Source organism: Anguilla rostrata, chromosome 18 (assembly GCF_018555375.3).
Source record: "Anguilla rostrata isolate EN2019 chromosome 18, ASM1855537v3, whole genome shotgun sequence".
In the NCBI taxonomy this organism is placed as follows: Eukaryota; Metazoa; Chordata; class Actinopteri; order Anguilliformes; family Anguillidae; genus Anguilla; species Anguilla rostrata.
This window is the reverse complement of record NC_057950.1, coordinates 9211625-9225837: the sequence shown is the minus strand read 5'-3', so window position 1 is coordinate 9225837 and position 14213 is coordinate 9211625. Positions and strand designations below refer to the sequence as shown.

The window sequence follows — 14213 nt, the reverse complement described above, 5'->3', positions numbered from 1 at the left end:
TTGTCTAAAATGAAATGTGTTGCCCTTTTTGGCCAGGTCTCTCTTGTAGAAGAGATTTTAATCACAATGGGACTATAACCTGTTAAAATAAAGGTTACATTAAAATAAAATAAGAAAGAAAAAGACTTTCATTGGTGGAGGTTTTTGTTTTAGCCCAGCACTAGTACACCGGATTGTACTAATCAACTAAATCATGGTCTTCAACCAAAACATTGATAAGTAGAATCAGGAATCTTCTTGCTGTGCTAAAACAAAAACCTGTTGCCACATCATTCCTTTTTGGAAAAGACTGCTCCGGACTGAGAGTTGGTTTCAGAATACAGTTACAGTTTTTTTCTTTCCTCATTTGAAACATTCTTTTGGTCTTTTTTCCTCTGAACACAGTGTTTTTCATGAAGGATTTTTAATTCATTTTTTGTTCAGTGCAAATAAAAACTTTTAACATATTTATTATATTCCAGTTGACACTTTGGACAATTTATATGGTAATCAACCAGATTGTTAAAAGTTATTATTTCCCAATAGTTTAAATTTTTTTGTAAATGTAGGTCTCAAATTAATTAAAATAAATGTTGTATATATAAAAAATAATTTTATTAGGACTACAGTTGGATGTTAAATTTTATCTGGTCCATTATGTCTATACAACAAATTATAATACCAATTCACAAAGGTTCTCAGAGTTTCATTTTGTAATTCATTGCACATGGTCAGAGTAGTATTTGGAGTTTGTATCCATTAAAGAGCCTAAGACTCTTTCTAATGTTGTACTTTGTTTTATTCATTCATTAAAACATTAAACATTAAGTAAATTACAAATAGGGTTAGGCACCACCATTAAATCTGACACATGTACTTACTTTCCACCAGTTGTTAACAGACACATTTCAAAGTAAAATACATTTTGTTTAGTAATGAAATGGCCCGAAAGGCATAACAGTATTACAAGCAGTATTTCTGCGCTTCCTGGAATTATTACACTGTTGACTTCACTTCCTCTTTATACAAACCACATTTACTCACACCTGGAGGTGGATTCGAACCCGGCTCGGGGACGGCAGTGTTCGTTAGCGGCGCTGTTAACCGTCGACGAACTTCACGAAGAAGGAGCAGAAGGACTGCCACCCTTCCGCGCAGTAGGTCTCCGCCGGCTCAGTCTCCATGCTCCCGTCGTTCACCTCCCCGAACGCGACACCGTCCAGCGCCGCCGCCGCCGCCGCCGGCTTCTCCTCCTCCTTCCCCGCTCCCTCGCTCCCTGCCGCCTTCTTCTCACCTCCCCCTTTCCCCCTCTTCTTCTTCTCCTCCTTCGCCTGCGCCTGCGTCGCCTCCTCCACCCGCTCCTCCTCCGCCAGCCTCATGTGCGACTCGGCGGGGGCCTTCTTGCACACGCGCGTCTTCAGGACCTTCTCGCCGTCGCAGACGTTCCTCCTCTTCTTCAGCTTGCCCACCACCTGCTTCCAGTACTGGCTGGAGCGGGCGGCGTAGGCGGGGCACAGGTCGGGCCGGCCCGCGTACCGGCACTGGTAGGCCAGCTCGCCGTAGCTGCAGCTGACCAGCAGCGACACCGCGCCCTCCCCTGTCGTCTCCCACGTGCACCGGTGGCCCTCCTTGCTGGTGAGCTCGCCGGACCCGGGCACGGCCCGGTTCCGGCCGCGCCGGGTCGTCTGTGTCTCGTCGGCGCTCTCCTTCTTCGCCTCCGCCCCCCGCGGCGGCCCGCAGAGGAGGAGGAGGAGGAGGAAGAGCAGGGCGCTGAGGAGCCTCATGGCCGCCGGATTCGCTGCTGCTGCTGCGGCTTCGTGCGGACGTGCTATTCAGGTGCGTCCGAGCATCAGTAACGCCTCGGGCAGTGTTCAAAGACGGGACTCTCACCGCTCTCAAAAGACCTGAGAAAAGAGAGGGAAAAGTAACAGAACTCCATGTGAAGAAAAAAAACAGCATACCTAGCATAAAATTTAATTATACTTATATAACTTAATCTTAAGTATAAAATAGTATATGTCAGGTATACTTAATACAATTTTTTTTTTTTTTTTTACACATGGGAAATCAATAGCAAATTGGAGCTAAGTGCACGAAACAAAATAAAGATGCGCGCTGCAACTATCCATTGGAGTACTTTTGAAAACTAAGCTTGTGATTATCACTCAAAGAAACAATGTTCATTCACAAACATTAATTCTTAATTCATTCTAACAACAACACACTTCATTGAAATGGTCATATTTGCATTTTAAAACTGCAGAAATCGAAACCGCAGTCTTTTTGAAAAGATGTACTGCACATTCAGTTTTAACGCTGCAAGCGGCATTTGTGCATCCCTCCTTCCTTGTCTTTGTTCTTGGAACCACAGCAACTTTCAAAAGCACAATTTTCTTTCAAATATAAACAGCATATATGTTCATGTTTCTGAGAGGATGCGTCGGGGAGTAATGCCAATACAATCTGAAGGTTTAAAAACTCGGAAGTTCTTCAGTATCAGACCTCCCCCCTCTGAGTACACACAGCCTTAAACACACAGCATGCGCAAGAACAAAGACTACGCCGATTCTGCTGAACAAATGCATCCAAATCGTTTGGGAGGACTTCCCTTTAAAGTTGTCCCCCCCCCCTCCCCAAACCCCCAAAACAGAGCTTTGGTAAAAGTCAGTGGCTCGGAGCATGCACACACTTCTCTACATATTGCAAGCGGTTTGCAGTGAGTTCAGAGTTGTGTACTCACCATGTGGAGGGCTGGGTCTCTGCTGCGCAGTGAGAGCATGAGGCAGGAGATGTCGGGATAAGAAAGGGGGAGGGGGGGTAAAGGGGGTGGGGGGGGGGGATAGCGCAGTGTCAATGGGGCTGCCCAGACCTCCCAAAAGAAATGCCCCTCCCAGATCCACCACAGCTCAAGACAGCATTATCTGGAAGGCATGACATGGGGCCTCCCTCGTTCCCCCCCTCCGAGCCACTCAAAGAGGAGCAGGGACATTTCCCACAATCCCTTTAGAAAAGGCCTTCGGTCACACCAAGATGGCCTTTTAACTAAACATTCATTCAGTCTGAATAGCTTAAATGACAGCGTTGTGTCGCAAGTAAATTCTTTTCTGACTTAAAGTACTGTAATGTGCATAATATAACTTACACATACAAATAAATACATTGTGTTATCGTTTATGAGGCAGAGAAAAATGTATTGTGTTTACTGTCTGTTTTGTACCAGTTGATTTAATCATCAGCTGCAACACCATGGTTGCAGAATGCAAGCGAGTGGCAGGAGTGAACTCCACACAATTGCACTGCTGTTCACTAAGTTACTGGTGTGCAAATTTAATTTCTACCGGTCTGTTCACCTAAATCTCTATTCATATCTCAAGCTCTAAAATACTTCTCCATCCCTGTTGATAAAGAAGGTCTTCGGTGTTGGCTAATTGATTTAAAGCAAAATCTACCAAAAATTCACAACATACCGAACGTTGTTTTGTACTAAAATATGGCTCCGATGTTCCTCTGCTCATACTGGACCATGTTAGCTTCAGAATATACATGCTTAAAGCTGAAATTTCTCTCAATATTGGCAATAAGTACAAGATTTTTTCCAGAAATATCAACTTAACTGACCCCAGAAAATAGACATGAACTTTGTTATACATAAAAACCTGTCTTTCAATCAAATTAAATTGATCAAGAAAAGTTCAAGTTTTGAGCACGATATAAATCCAAATTTTGTCTACCAGCCTTATTGGGCATACCACTTGCAGTGACTGTTATCTGCTACAAGAGGGCGCCATTGTAAAAGGCTTCACAGTGCAATGACTTCAGCATTTCATATCAGGGCCAGATTTTCATTCAAATTAGTCCTCTGTACCGACTGTACACAGCCATCAGTGTTTCATAATAGATTTCTCACATAAACCAAAACAGAGTTCATGTGGTTTATTCATTTTGTAATACAAAGCATTATAAAAATACAGTCATCACAATGTGAATACACCACATTGCAATATATTAACAGGCTAACAGGCTAATCACAACCAGCACGTTTATATCAGAAATAAAGTTGTAAAAACAAATTATAAAGACCGCTGGAACAGTGTAAGGTGATGCTATGGCTTTGAACGATGAACACAAATGAAACAAATCTCCCCAGTGACATGTTATGGACTTTCAAACAGGAACAGAAGAAAATTATTCCACATAATGCACACAGATATTTGTGTGTCACAAAAGTGATGTCATTGTTAATTAATATAAAATTAAATACAAATAAAAAACTTAAAACAATTCTGTTAAAAATGAAATGTTCCACAAGATCCAGAAAAGTGTCCAAAAATATATATAAAAGTATATTTGGAATGATGCAGCCTTGTGAATGGGAGACATACGGTGGCCGACAAGGGCAAACGCGCTACAACAGCCCAAAACATTTCCATTCGGAGAAACGTGCTGCAGCTTCAGAAACGATGCCAATTCAGAAACACATATGGAAATCCAATGCAAATACAACAACGGAAACGTGCTCCAAATGAAAAAACGTGCTGCAGAAAGCCAAAACAAATACATTAACAGCAAACACGCTGCAAATACAGAAACGATGCAAAATCAAAAACACACAAACTCCGAAAACAAATGCAAAAGGAAAACGCTGCATATCCAGTCAACAAAACGGAAGTTCTCCAGAAGAGAACAAAAAGATTAAAAAATAAATAGAGGCTACATAAAAAGGTAGCCTACGTATTCTTTTTTTTTTACATTTGGCCTTAGTCTTTCACAATATAATAAAAGAGCAACAGTTTTACGCAGCTAGCGTTGGCATGATAGAGACTTTGACTTCTACAAGAGGTTGCTAGCGACAACATTGTGTGCCAGATCTTGCATTTAACTCTAGCTAACGTTGTCCGTAGTGGTAGCTAACTACTTTCCGGGAGACCAGAGTGTTTTGATTGCATTTAGTTTTCTCTCCTCTACATCGTCTCCACATGTGATAGGATACTTAATTGATCAGCAAGGGGACATTGCATAAGAGGAAGGTGGAGAGAGGACAACTGGAAGTTAAGAGGGGTGAAAAGGAGAGCAGAACACATAAAACACTAGTTAAACACCCATATAAGTTACTTTTTTGGGCCATTTGCCCTTGTCGGCCACAGTAGAGACCAATCTTGCCTAACTTGAAAGTGTTATAACCAAACATAAATAACCAATGCGCTGGAAATGGAATGCCCCGGAGAAATTAAATTATAAATACATTTTACACCCATTTAAAATGGCAGATTAAAAAAAAACAAAAAAAAACACACGTGTGTGCAAACACACACACACACTTGCTGGTTGCAGCTATACTGATGCACTAGATTGCACTGTCTTGATTGTCTTATTTAAATAGGGGAATCACATGGGCCAGTCATTAACTTGTGTCCAGCACTTTCACTCCGTACCTGTAGGAGGCGCTGACTGCACTCCTCAGAGAACCTGCTCAGTGGCTTCGCTGAAGTGTGCATACACTGCAGGCCTCTCGTCCTTCCCGCGTGCGTTCTCTGCGGAAGGTGAACCCAGTGAAACGGGCCAACTACGGCCGGTCAGCTTCTTCAGCTCGCTGGCAAAGGAGATGCCCTTCCTCTTGTCATCCCGCGCAGTCTGAAAATGGATTTACAATGCTCATAAATACATGAACACACCACGCACACATGCACGCACACAGCATCACACAACGAAACAGGACTGTCTACAGCAGTCTCTACAGGGCACGCATTGGAACAGGAGTATCTGTAGCAGTTTCCACAGCACACACTGGAACAGGAGTGTCTATATCAGTCTCCACAGGGCACACACTAGAACTGGACCATCTATAGCAGTCTCTACAGCACGGACAGGACTGTCTACAGTGGCACACTGGAACAGGAGTGTCTACAGCAGTCTCTACAGCACACACTGGAACAGGACTGTCTACAGCAGTCTCTACAGGGCACACACTGGAACAGGAGTGTCTACAGCAGTCTCTACAGGGCACACACTGGAACAGGAGTGTCTACAGCAGTCTCTACAGGGCACACACTGGAACAGGAGTGTCTACAGCAGTCTCTACAGGACACACACTGGAACAGGACTGTCTACAGCAGTCTCTACAGGACACACACTGGAACAGGACTGTCTACAGCAGTCTCTACAGGGCACACACTGGAACAGGACTGTCTACAGCAGTCTCTACAGGGCGCACAGCAGTGGGTCCCGGTTCCACGACGGGCCGCTCACCTGGACCGGCTCCTTGCGCTTGAGAATGAAGCGGCCTGGGCCTTTCCAGCGGCTCTGGGCCTGGTACACACACTCCAGCTCACACAGCGCACGCTGGCTCGGCTTGGCCCCGGCCTTCTTGTTCGCCGTCTCTTTGGCGGTTTCCTCCACCAGCACGTAATCGGACGGCCGAGGGCTGCTGGGAACGCCGCAGGACTGCTTGGCTTCATTCAGAGCCTGTGTGGGGGGGGGGGGGGGGGGGGGACACGTTACTAATAGCAGGCCAGACATGAGCCCACACCTGTGCATACACTTGTGACATCATCATTAGCTTGACACCACAGCACTGCTCTGTGTTTCTATTCTAATTACTATTAGCTTATGTACTTGTGATGAAAAAGAATGCTCAATCAGTACATGGTAACAACAACAAAAAAAAGTGTCATCTGTCTCTTGCTATAAATGTTATATAAAGAAAGTATGAAACGAACCAAACAGTTCAAAGAACCATAGAACATAGAACCACACACAGGTGACACTACATGTTCAGGGACTCATCGCTTCATATATCAATATGAACATGCCTTGTGCAGGCTTTCTTTGTATATAAGGTGCTGGCTGGGGGGAGGGAGGAAAGAAGTGTAAACTCCCACTTATCCGCAACAGATGCTTTTTTTTTTTTGCAGACCCCACGGTCAAAACAAATTATGCAGAGCCTACTGCACATATGTTTAGCACAAAAAGTTTTATAATAAAAAAGGACACAAACGTGTGTGTGTGTGTGTGTGTGTGTGTGTGTGTGTGTGTGTGGGCGCGCTCGCATCTCAGTGTGTGTGTGTCTGTATACATGGCTGATGCCACGCTGATTATAACAGATGTATAATACAGTGATCACTGTTTGAGACCAGTGTCTTGTGGGATGGCGTGCCCGGACCTGCTGGATGACTTCCTGGGCAGTGCTGTGGCGAAGGGTCTTGATGACGCAGTAGGGCTGTCCCGGGGACACATCGTGCACGTGGACGAAGACGAAGACGCCATCCTCCTCCACCCCGTCGCACTGCTCCTCCTCTCCCTCCATCTTCTCCCTCCGGTCACTCCAGCTCTGTCAGAACGCACAGTCTGATTAAAGGCCACCCCCTGGAGCGCTCCCCCCTGAAGAGCAGCCCAAGTAATGGTACTTTGCCGTTTTGTGAAGCGCGTGGGAGGCAGAGCGTGTTTTTAACCGTTTGCGGCGTTACATCAGGCACGAGAGCACCCCCTCTCAGCGGTCCTGCTCGGACATACTTCCTCTTTGGTTTTGAAGCAGATTCTTCCCACGTAACCCTCATCCGGGGACCAGCCGCCGAGGACTTGGAGGACCTCCTCTTCTGGGCCGAGAGCTCGCTGGAGTGGCTGCCTCCGAGCGTCACTCTTTTCTCTGCATATGGGCACCTTCTCCTCCACAAGGAAGCAGCCTGAGGTAGAGACTCCTGACTGAGACAAAAGCTGGGGAAAGAGTGAGCACTGTCACAACAGCGCCACCTATAGAATGCTAGAACAGTCAACATCTTACCATCACATCCTTTAAAGGAGAAATGTGAAAACATGAATATTGTTCAGTCTTTGTTGTGAGCTGTAGATGTACCACCATGTCATTTTTGCACCTTTGGTGCATCATGTGTCCAACAAAATTAATCTAAAGCAGATCTCACCACTCAAGAGTCACTGAAGTGTGAAAAATGTTTGATGTTCAAAGAAAGCTTTGCTCAATTATCATTTTACAGTTCACAGAGGAAAAGTATGCAGTGGGATGTATCGGCAAATTCGTAGAATCGGGTGTGCCAAATTAGGGCTGAAATGAAAACCAACAGTACAGGACAGTAAATCTCCAGGAACAGGGTGGGACAGCCCCGTGTTAAAGAATCCACAACACTGTCCTCTTTCTTCTGTGACCTGGCCACCAGGTGGCGCTGTGTACTTACCATATCCAGCAGCTGTCTGACAGTGGTTCTCTCATTCACGCACACCACAGTGAAGGGCTCCGGACCTGGTCCTCCGTGAACCGTGACCTTATACTGGACTGCAGCCCTCTGCTCTTCTGTGCTGAAAAACTGAACGCAACCGCGAACACAGACACATTAACACTTACCCAACCAACACTAAAACCGCAATTTGGGAATGGAAATGCCAATACTCATCCGCATTCTGCACCAGGACACAGAAAGATTAACACATAACACACACAAGTTAAATATGTATTTGCATGTTTGTATAGCACAAGTAATACAAGCTGCTTGCACCATTTTGTAGTGTTTATACCATGTGCAAAAACAAGCCCCACACACTTAATTACAGTTTATATAGATAAATATTATGAAATTTGGTTTGAATACCTTTTCTCAAGGGTACAGCGAATGGGAATTGAACTTGCATCTCCTGAGTTACAGGCCCAGCACCCGGACCACAACGCTACGCTGCATTTGGGAGTGATTTTGGAGTGCTCACCATAGAAGCGGGCAGAGCGTTTCCTGAGGCACTGTCCTCCATTCTCCGGCTGTATATGAACAGACTGGAGATCTCCAGCGTGTCGTTCTGTAGGTTCCTGAGCTGTACGTGCCTGTATCCTGAAACACATCACCATCAATGGGGGGGAAAAAACTACCATTAACAAAGCTGTCACTTCTGTGTGTGTTCTCCACCTCTTTATGTGGCTGAAAAATTCCAAGGCCTGATTATCACAGATTTAACAGGGACATTTATATTTATCTGAAATCTAAAAATCAATAAGGAAAAAGAGATAGCTTTCTCTGAAAAATGTTTGGCAGGATTCCCAGCCAATCACAGCAGACCATGACAGAGCCATATGGATGTCACTTCTAACTCAGCTAGACATGCCATTTAAAAACAAAACAAAAAAAAAAGTTTTTTAAACTGTGGGGGACTTGGTGCCCTGCAGTGGCAAGTTCTCACAAGGTTAGCATTTGTGCAGGTTCTGCGGTGGCTAGCTCTCTCAGTATTAGCATTTGTGCAGTAGTGAATGCCTTGACAGGGCTCGCACTGGCTCGGGCCCTGGCGCTCACCCGATCGGAGAGCGCTGAGGGGGAGGATCCTCTGGGCGGTGACCTGCGAGCTGTTGTTCTCCACCACGGCGAAGCGCAGGAACGCCAGCTCCTCCACGAGGACGCGGAAGCGGAACCGCTCGCCCCACATGGGGTTGAGGGCGTTGCGGTGGACGGGCTTGGTCCTGTAGCGCACGCAGTCGGCCGGCGCCCCCAGAACGTCCACCTCCACGCAGGGGCTGCCGGCACCGCTGCTGCCGGGACACATGTTCTGACCCGAAATGATCTGGAGCAGAAGAGGACAACGAATCAGCATCCATCTCACCTCACCGAGTCTCTCCTGTCCTCAGCTTGCAGCATAACCAGCCAGTGGAGCAGTTAGCAAACGCACAGCAAACGCACAGCAAACGCACAGCAAACGCACAGCAAACGCACAGCAAACGCACAGCAAACGCACAGCAAACGCACAGCAAACGCACAGCAAACGCACAGCAAACGCACAGCAAGAACACTCCGTACCACTTCATGAACTCTCTCAAACTAAGAACAAATTATTCTGTGATAACTTCTCTGACAGCTATAACGTCCTTGTGCCCAGATTGTAGTTCCCACCATTATTGGACCCATACCTTAAACTGGCAGCTAAGAGACAATGAAACACCCAAGAGACTGCAACGTCCAGACAGCTAGTGAATAAAGATGTACAGTCTTAGCATGTTTATGGCTGGATAAGAGTGTAATTTTACCCAGGAGAGAGAACACAAAGAGGGCTGTGAGGGAGACTGCATTCATCGTGCAGAGAGACAGAGACCGAGAGAGACCATGCACTCATTGCCAGATAGAGAGATAAATGAAGAGGGAACACAATCACAGTAAAGAAAGAAAGAGAAGGAACACACAGCAGTGAGTGAGAGAGAACACTCACAGTGAGGGAGAAGTGCACGGGGCTCATGTCCTCTCTCTCGCGCTCCAGCGGGCTGAAGTTGCTGTACAGGGGGCAGTTCCTGTCCCAGAGCACCGGGGGTTTCAGGATGTACCCACAGCCCCCACAGGCCTCAAACATGGTCCTGTTCAGCTGCATGGACAAGTCTGAGGGAAGACGGGCATATTTAACATGTGGGGCGGCCCAGCGCTACAATACTACACACAGCACACCAACACCGGTCCCACAATACACCACACACTATCCCAACACCACCAGCACAATACTGCACACAGCACCCCATCACCACCACCACAATACTGCACACAGCACACCAACACCGATGCCACAATACACCACACACTATCCCAACACCACCAGCACAATACTGCACACAGCACCACATCCACAATACTGCACACAGCACCCCATCACCACCACCACAATACTGCACACAGCACACCAACACCGATGCCACAATACTGCACCCCAACACCACTGTCACAATACTGCACTTTGCACCCCATCACCACCACCACGTAACGGTGCACATTATAAAAATCGCCTTTTTGCTCGACGCCGAATCCTCACCGTCGGTCTGGAAGTTGAGCGCCACCAGCTGGACGCCGTGCAGCCAGAAGAGCAGCGGGCTGGGGTTGGTGGAGTCGATGCGCGTGGCGGCGGGGTAGGTGCGGATCAGCTGCCCGGCGGTGTGCTGGATCAGCTTCCGCGAGTAGCGCCGGCACAGCCGCTTCGCCACGTTCTCGTTCAGCGACGACAGGTGGTAGCACCGCGGCGTCCTGATGAGCGCGCTCAGGGAGGGGGCGGAGCCCGGGGCGGACGGGCCCAACTCCTCCCAGCTTGCGCACGCTTCTGCTGTGCGATGGTGATGTCACATGTCAAATTAAACCATTTTGCTTGAGTTCATTTTCCAGTGCTTACTGACATTTCCCTGCACATGTGAAATGAATTTCGGGGCTCACCCTACCTTTCCCCGGGGAACGGGACGGCGGCGTGCTCTCCCCAGGGCTGGATTTGCTGAAGATGGACTTCCGACACTTTTTGTCTTTTCCCGCACCTGACGAAGCCAGTGTGGAGAAACCTGTTACAGACACAGACAGACAGACACACACACACACACACACAGAGAAAGCCATGAGCAGGCTACGAAGACAAGGGCTGTAGGGCTCAGATTTTTCCATTCACTCTTTTTTTTTTTTTTGGTTTGATTTGTTTTTGGTTCTTGGCCTTTTCCTTGGGAATTGAGCTGGCCTCAGCTGGGCACCTCACATCTAAGGGGCTCCATGTTTACAGAACGAATAGGCTTCAGACTGTGAGCACATTCCAGGGTACAGCACTGACCGTCTAACAGACACAACACATTCAAAATTCATTCAAAAAAAAAAGTTATTTCACAAGGGAAATTTGTCTTGAGCCACGAATGCCCTTTTTTTGTTGCAAGACGTACAATGAAAATACATGAGAAAATGCACGTGATAAGATACAATGACCACAAACACATCACCTCCACAGTACATGCAAACACAATGAAAGGTAAAAAGTAAAAGACGTCTATGAGGAAATGCCACATTCGCACCTGGAAACTTGACGGCCTGGCAGTAAATAACCAGATCGGAAAGCTCCTGTGCGATCTGCCGGTTCTCCTTCTTGTTCCGTAGAAGCTGGAACTCTTCTCCCAGTTCCATATCAAATACCTGCATCGCACACACAGATCAGAGTAGGAAAGAACCACACAGCTTGTGCTCTGAAGGTCATTTTATGGAGCACAGCATTATCACGTAAAGATCGTGTTTATTTTCCTCAATAGGTTTACAGTTGATCCTGGGTTTTCACGTTTGTGTTCTTTGAGTATTTACCTCCCACCGATTTAGGCACTTGTCTTCTCATTGTAAGTCACTCTGAATAAGAGCATCTGCCAAGTGGCAGTAATTTAATGTTGTTTTTCCCAATAAATGCAATGAAGATGGTGAAATCACCTTTCCTTTAGATGCATTTTCAGCTTTCTTCATCCTCTTAGGAGCTTCATCACAGTGTTCCAAGTGAAGTTTGTCATCCGACGCCTTCCCCTCAGAGCGATCGTCCAGTATATTTTCTACGGTAACACAGAGGCTCAAAGCAGTGAGAGATCACTTGCACAAACATTCACTGCAAATCACTGCAAAATGCAAGGATGTCATTCACATTTCCTGGGTTTGATTTCAAATATGAAACAGCTGTCAGACACAAAGGGCCTAATTTATCAAGGCCTTTAGCACATGCAAAACCTTTTGGCACACACAAAACTAATAACAAAACCAATGATTGGTCATGTATACATGTGTGCTAAGATTTTACACATGCTGAATATCTCAGTAAATCACACCCACTGAGTACAAAAGTTCCTCATTTACCTGTTTGTTCAAACATAGTAGTGACAGTAGGGGACATTTCAGCATTTTGGGGCATGAGGAAGAATGATCTATTCCACATTGAAATAAAAACAAACAGCTTTTGAAGTCATTACCGTCAGGATGCATATTCTGGGAACTACAATTACAAGTACATTGGAACCAACCGCGTCCACTGTGACAAAAAGCAAAATGGCGACCACAGGAATACAAAAACATCTGGGGTGTTAGTGCTGCTCATTACGGCTGCCATCCCGCCCACTGCCCTACACCTCAAACCCCACACCTTGGGACAGTAGATATCTAGGAACAGCGTTAGGAACCACTGCCATAGGGTATCAGTGAGAGGGATGGAACTATCACAATTCCACTATGCAGGCATTTTGATAACAATGGTAAAATAATATATTTTAATGTATTTTAAACTGCATACATTACCAAATATACAGCATTAAATCACTTAGTCTAAATACATAGTTGATAAATAGTATATATCTTTACAATACTGTATATAGCTGCTACTATGTGAGCTTGAATTTACAGGATATAGGAAACACCACAATAAAAGATTTTTAAAAAAGATTATCAATGATAAAAATGCTAAATTACAGCAGATTCAGCACATATTTGTGCTCACATACGGTGTCTGTTTTTAGGTAAATGAACAGAGACATTCATGTGAGTCTGAGCTTCAGCGGCAGGTCCATTAACTGACACAATACAATTTGAAGATTATTTCTTTATTTAAAGTTATTGTTTTAACTGCTGGAAATTAAGTCAGTATCACCAGTATATAAAGAATCTCAAAGGGGGTTGGGGGTGGGGTTTGAATTTGTTCAAGCATGGCTTTGCAGTGTGGGTACTGACGTCTTAATAGGAATGGGCTTAATGCGGAAGGCCTTTCCCAGGAGAGCAGAGGGGGAATATTTAACTTTACTTTTTGGAAATGGAGTGCAGGTCCTGAGAACCCAGATGTCTTTGTTTTTCCTGATGAGCCTGTAACACTGATGAGGTCAAGACATTTTACAAAACGGCACACAGATGACGGGGGCGGACCGTTGGCGATACGGCACGCCGTGTGCGTTCATGCTACAGCAAACAGTGCATTACCGAGCCGCCGTACGCCTGGGCGACGGCTAACTCCCCCGACTTGGTCGCGTTGAGTGGTGCTAAAACGTGCTAATGTGGCTTTAAACACGTATCCAGCTGGCCACGGCAAAGTTGATGTAATCCAGCCGAGGTTTTTTTATTAAAAAAAAAAAATTAAAAAAAAAAAGCCATCCCAACCAATCACGTGACCATGCAATGTGCAGTGACACTTTGACAGCAAACACAAACACCAGGTGCTGGGGCTGTGAACTGCAGCCATGCAGTGGAGCAGGCTAACGCTATAGCGCAAACGTTTACCTTCCAGGCCATAAGAAACGGGATAGGCGGTAAAGACATCAGCTACAGGGAAACAGTCAGACAGAGGAGCAAGAGTGTGAGAACCTACCGTACACACACTGTGTAACTTCACAGGACCTAATTTGTCTCCACACAACTTCTACTCTCTTTGATTAAAGGAGGGGAGGGGAGGAAGAAGAGTGTTTGGACTATGAACTAAAAACAAATACCTGAAAAAATGTCCGCTAGCTCTCA

The 14213-nt window shown here is 45.9% G+C and overlaps 2 protein-coding genes across 4 annotated transcripts in view; both read right to left on the bottom strand.

Moving 5' to 3' along the window:
- Positions 1-2747, bottom strand: fgfbp3 (fibroblast growth factor binding protein 3). Its single transcript, XM_064316981.1, has 2 exons — positions 2720-2747; positions 1-1883 (listed from the first exon to the last, which is right to left on the bottom strand). The coding sequence occupies exon 2, from the start codon at positions 1761-1763 to the stop codon at positions 1080-1082; it is 684 nt and encodes a 227-aa protein (XP_064173051.1). The 5' UTR covers positions 1764-1883; positions 2720-2747; the 3' UTR covers positions 1-1079.
- Positions 2748-3897: 1150 nt separating this feature from the next.
- Positions 3898-14213, bottom strand: part of LOC135244567 (1-phosphatidylinositol 4,5-bisphosphate phosphodiesterase epsilon-1-like) — a 45380-nt gene continuing 35064 nt past the window's right edge. The window contains exons 21-33 of one of the 3 annotated variants that reach the window (XM_064316978.1): positions 13980-14021; positions 12162-12277; positions 11762-11879; positions 11153-11266; positions 10756-11040; positions 10168-10331; positions 9264-9528; positions 8689-8807; positions 8166-8294; positions 7489-7689; positions 7139-7306; positions 6226-6441; positions 3898-5610 (exon numbers count right to left, since the gene is read on the bottom strand). In XM_064316978.1, the coding sequence (XP_064173048.1) occupies positions 5437-5610; positions 6226-6441; positions 7139-7306; positions 7489-7689; positions 8166-8294; positions 8689-8807; positions 9264-9528; positions 10168-10331; positions 10756-11040; positions 11153-11266; positions 11762-11879; positions 12162-12277; positions 13980-14021 (2111 nt within the window). In that variant the 3' untranslated portion in view covers positions 3898-5436. The remainder of the gene's footprint in view (positions 5611-6225; positions 6442-7138; positions 7307-7488; positions 7690-8165; positions 8295-8688; positions 8808-9263; positions 9529-10167; positions 10332-10755; positions 11041-11152; positions 11267-11761; positions 11880-12161; positions 12278-13979; positions 14022-14213) is intronic. The other 2 variants (XM_064316980.1, XM_064316979.1) reach the window with 2 other exon arrangements.

Excerpts from the sequence above, each read along its gene's own strand:
- fgfbp3 (XM_064316981.1), bottom strand. The coding sequence starts at position 1,763 with ATGAGGCTCCTCAGCGCCCTGCTCTTCCTCCTCCTCCTCCTCCTCTGC.